Source organism: Homarus americanus, unplaced genomic scaffold (assembly GCF_018991925.1).
Source record: "Homarus americanus isolate GMGI-L3 unplaced genomic scaffold, GMGI_Hamer_2.0 scaffold34921, whole genome shotgun sequence".
Lineage (NCBI taxonomy): Eukaryota > Metazoa > Arthropoda > Malacostraca > Decapoda > Nephropidae > Homarus > Homarus americanus.
The window spans coordinates 6,120,048-6,124,680 of NW_024741901.1; the positions used below are offsets into that span (position 1 = coordinate 6,120,048).

Here is a 4,633-nt window from a genome sequence, read left to right on the forward strand (position 1 = left end):
CAGTTACAACTTCAGTACTAGATAAAGGAAATGTTCTCTACTGTTCAATATCCTTTTATTTCCTTCCACAAAGACCATTAGTGTCTCGCTCGTAGAATCTTTTCACAGCGTCCTCATACATTCTTACGCACCTCATACAGTGACCCTGGCTGGGCCTACCTGCATCACATCACATAGTCCAGATGTCCAGGACGCTTTGTATACAGGTCACCACCAGGCACCACACACATCATCCTGACTTATTTACATGTATCTTATTTGATTTACAAAATCTCTGACCCTTGACCTTCTTGTGGAAAACTATAATATTCACACAGGATGCTTTGGACTCATTGTTGCTGCAATTTATTTTTTTACAAAGTACAGATTCATGTACATAGACACATCTTAACACACAATATTATTTTGGTATATTCTTTGGACATTTTCTACTTTACCCCACTGCAGCTTAGGACTATATAATATAAACATTACAGGATAGTTCAGGTACATGATTGAGGCGTTTATGACAAGATATATGATCACAATCAGTAAGGTTGTAGTAAATGCATAACAGATATATTAGGACCACCTAACACTCCCCCCCCCCCCTTGCATATTCTACCTGAAGTTGACAGAAGCTGTGTGAGGCATATCTTCAGGTGTCGAAATACATAAACCAGCCTGTCAAGGTATTCGTTAAAGGTTGTTAGATATTCACACCAATTATGATTAACTCGGCATTTATCCCTCAACTATGAATGATTGTACCAAAGGAAAAATAAAAATTAAGAATAGTGGCAACGTATTCAGACCATACAAAATATGAATAATGGCTGGTACAGGTGGGGCCTGGTGTCACTTGGCGACTCAGGCCAACTGGACTTCATGTACAGTAGCTAAAACAACTATCTGTGCAGGTGGGAGTCGATATGCTCTGAAATTTTACGCGTGACTAGTGACAACCCTCATATACCAAAATTTATCGTCCAAAATTCTCATATTGTTTCCAACAAAGTATGCACAGATAGTTGTTTTAGCTACTGTACGTACGTACACAGGATTATACTGGAGGCCGCATCCATCATCGAGGGTGTGAGCACTACGTTGAAAAGTTGCTGTAGTGGGCTATGGCACACACAAATCTTAGCGAGGTAACACGCTATACCAGCTAGCTAGGTCGCTAGCGGTAGGCCATACAAGTCACCAAACTGCAGCAGCTCCGCCACTCCATATATAAAAAGCTGAAGGATTGAACACGTCCTTAGTTTCGTACTAACTAAACTATTTACTTGTAACACCAGTTAAGTGTGCTACTTTCTTGCTAAACACACTATATACAAATAAGCAACGAATGTATATAACATGTATATTCATTCACACAGCCCTTGTTACGTCATGGCCCAGCCATGACTCCACTTCCCTACTTTTCATTGCTATACATATGTATAACTGTCTTCAGGTAGTAGTAGTTAACACAGGCAGTTTATGTTCACAATATAGACAATTCATTTGTTTGGCAGTGTGAGAAAGTTCCTTGTCTCGCATCACATTATCTACAACAAAACAACAAGTCATCCATCATAACAGCTTGCATGCAAGCTTCCAAGGTATTTCACTTGTTAAACACCAGTCAATATTGGTTGGTTCCAATGGGTGTCGCATATGAGAGGAGTCCTTACTCGGGCAGATGGGAATTCTTCCTGGTTAAATAAATCCTTGGTATGGGTGGGAACGTTTCTAATGCAGTAATGAGATGAGCCCTATATGGGTAGACGATGTCTAAGTGAGAAACGCCATAGAACAGTAGTAGTAGTTTCTCTCACTGATAGACGATCCTTTTTTATACGATATGTGCCAATCCAGGAGCCCGTAGGGTCTTCGTGTAGGTACCGACTTCTGTGGCGATAGGTTTCACCTAACACATAAAGCCCTCATGTACTGTAGGGAGATAAACTCTGAAGCGAGGGGATAATACCATATGTGTATAGCCTCACGTCGGCAGATAAGGCACTGGCATGAACGATTTCCGTCATCACACGGTAAGATAAGTTCTGAGGAGTGTGGCTTCTTAATCTTAAGTTGGTAAGTGCGTCGTACTGGCGGACAAGGGGATGGAAGCTACCGGTTCACTAGGAGGAATAGGATCTGTGTTCTCATTGGGAGGGTGGCTTGGATACGTGTTTTCATTAGCGCTGGAGCTCGGCGACGTTGTCCCAGAAGTAGGCCAGCTGGGTGAGGTCACACTTGGAGGAAGGGAAAAGAAAGGCACACACCTCCCAGTAGTAGGGCTGACGGCCTCAGAATAGGATGGCGGACTGACCTCACACTCCGTCTTAGTCCAAGTGAAACCTCGCATCATATTCTTGTCGTGGTAATGAACCTGAACTGGTTGGTAGTCGGTGGTGGGAGAAGATGCCACGTCTCCCATGGCGTCTTCCTGCAGCCCCGGATCATTGGCGTAGAGGAGGTAGTAGGGCGGGGGCTTGGCCGTCACCACCTCGTATGACGGTGGGCAGTCCCCCTGAGAGTCCTGTAGAAAAAAGAAATACATATTCATATCATACCCAAGATTTAAATTCATCTAGAAATTATATTCTGAAAGCATCTCATGTCCAATTTTCATGCGACGGGTCAAGAAAACGTCTGGTTACAGCATCTTACTGTAATTTTAATGCCATTTTGGTCGTTATCTCTACGTCGATGTTAAACTGAGAAGCAGTGTGAGCCACAGAAATATACCCTCTGTCAACACAGCACTGACTCATCAGACAGTAGCTAGATTATCTAATGCAATTCTTAACCTTAAGCGCATTTTTAAGATACAGTATTAGGAAAAAACGGAATTTCTGAAGAAGTCACCTTCAGTATTAGCTGATTGCCCAACAGTATTCAGGAGAAACATTTTCTAGTGATTTTACTGAATACAAAACTAAAAAATATGAACACAGAACACTTTCGTTTTAACATTATTTTGACAATGAGTTCATTCCCATTCAATTAGCGAGACCATTTATATAGGGCGGAGAAGTGTGACAGGTATAGAGTGCGTAGGAGTAAGGTATACAAAGAGCGCAGGAGTGAGAGGTGGTATACAGAGAGCAGTGAGGGAGGAGGTATACAGAGAGCAGTGAGGGAGACGGTATACAGAGAGCAGTGAGGGAGGAGGTATACAGAGAGCAGTGAGGGAGAGCGGTATACAGAGAGCAGTGAGGGAGGAGTGAGCAGTGAGGAGGCAGAGAGCAGTGAGGGAGGGAGAGGCAGTGAGGAGGCAGTGGGGAGAGGTATACAGAGAGCAGTGAGGGAGGAGGGCAGTGAGAGGAGAGGAGCAGTGAGGGAGGGTATACAGGAGGCAGTGAGGAGGAGAGCAGTGAGGGAGACACAGCAGAGGCAGTGAGGGAGGAGGTATACAGAGAGCAGTGAGGGAGGAGGTATACAGAGAGCAGTGAGGGAGACGGTATACAGAGAGCGCAGGAATGAGAGGAGGTATACAGGGAAAGCAGGAGCTTTTTTTTAGTTTAACAAATTTATTGACAAAGCTTGGAGTACAGTTTGCCCATTCTGAGTAATTCAGTCAGGTCTTGACACTTGAGTGTGGTGTCACTTCTTACTGCCACGCAGGACAGGAGCGAGAGAGGGAGTATACAGGGAAAGCGGAGTGAGAGAGGAGGTATACAGAGAACGCTGGGGAGCGAGACGTAGAAATAAACTAGTCTGCACAGTTTAATGTATCAGTTCGAGTCTCTCACCTGTAATTGTTCTTCGTTTGATTGTAAGTCGCTGATGATAGCACACTTGCGGAAGGAGAGCCCCAGCACCACCAGGGTGAGGTAAGTGCCGCCAAAGATGAGTGAACAGCCCACCGCCAGAGGGCCGTAGGAGTGCATCAGTGTGATCACGACGGCGATGGGGCCCAACCCCATCATCACCACCAACATCATCTCAAAATATTTGTTCATTTTTTGGTGTTGTAATATTTCCTTGCGATAGTTTATTGATTCACTTAGTTTGTTTAGTACAAGGAGACTATTCAGTGCTACTGTTAGTCTTGCTTCGATTTGTAACGTACTGACGGAGGGCTCTTCCGTCCGGTGGGTTTTGTGAGGGGTGGTGACGTCACCCCCGCGGTATTGCCAACCGCTGCGCAGTATTTCTTCGAACGGTGACCATTACTTCATTTATGGTTATCTCCACTGAATTCTGATTGTCACCGGGATTAAAAAGATATTCAGTCTCGTTCCAAAAAAATTATCAATATTTGATAAATGTGTTGTGTTTTGAATAAGAATATTATTTATAGCCTGGTATGAGCATCTGGTGATTACAAGACCTATCTCTTTCACCTCATTGAAGTCTTCACAGGGTTTAATAGTGATAGAATATTAGGTTTTATCCTTTCCAGTAGGACCTGTAACTAACACATGCCTATAAGTAGCGTCTCGTATGTGACTAAACTTAGTTATTGTGCCAGGATTTCTTTGTATACTGTACTGGGTAATGTGACACAATGATGGGCACAGGTTCTTGACTAACGTTTGTTTGCTGCTGTCATTATAACACGTTTCTGTAATTGTAGCTGTACAGTACAGTTGTTCCTGAATAAATTGATAAAAAATGTAGTTATATCACGTTTACTATCAGATACATTATATGT

The 4,633-nt window shown here is 43.4% G+C and overlaps 1 protein-coding gene across 1 annotated transcript; it reads right to left on the reverse strand.

Moving 5' to 3' along the window:
- Positions 1–322: 322 nt before the first annotated feature.
- Positions 323–4,125, reverse strand: LOC121876240. The gene is made up of 2 exons (XM_042381246.1): positions 3,729–4,125; positions 323–2,512 (listed from the first exon to the last, which is right to left on the reverse strand). The coding sequence occupies exons 1-2, from the start codon at positions 3,936–3,938 to the stop codon at positions 2,057–2,059; spliced, it is 666 nt and encodes a 221-aa protein (XP_042237180.1). The 5' UTR covers positions 3,939–4,125; the 3' UTR covers positions 323–2,056.
- Positions 4,126–4,633: the final 508 nt, after the last annotated feature.

Excerpts from the sequence above, each read along its gene's own strand:
- LOC121876240 (XM_042381246.1), bottom strand. The coding sequence starts at position 3,938 with ATGAACAAATATTTTGAGATGATGTTGGTGGTGATGATGGGGTTGGGC. Across the intron at positions 2,513-3,728 it reads CAAACGAAGAACAATTACAG|GACTCTCAGGGGGACTGCCC; the intron begins GTGAGAGACTCG and ends TTTTTTCTACAG.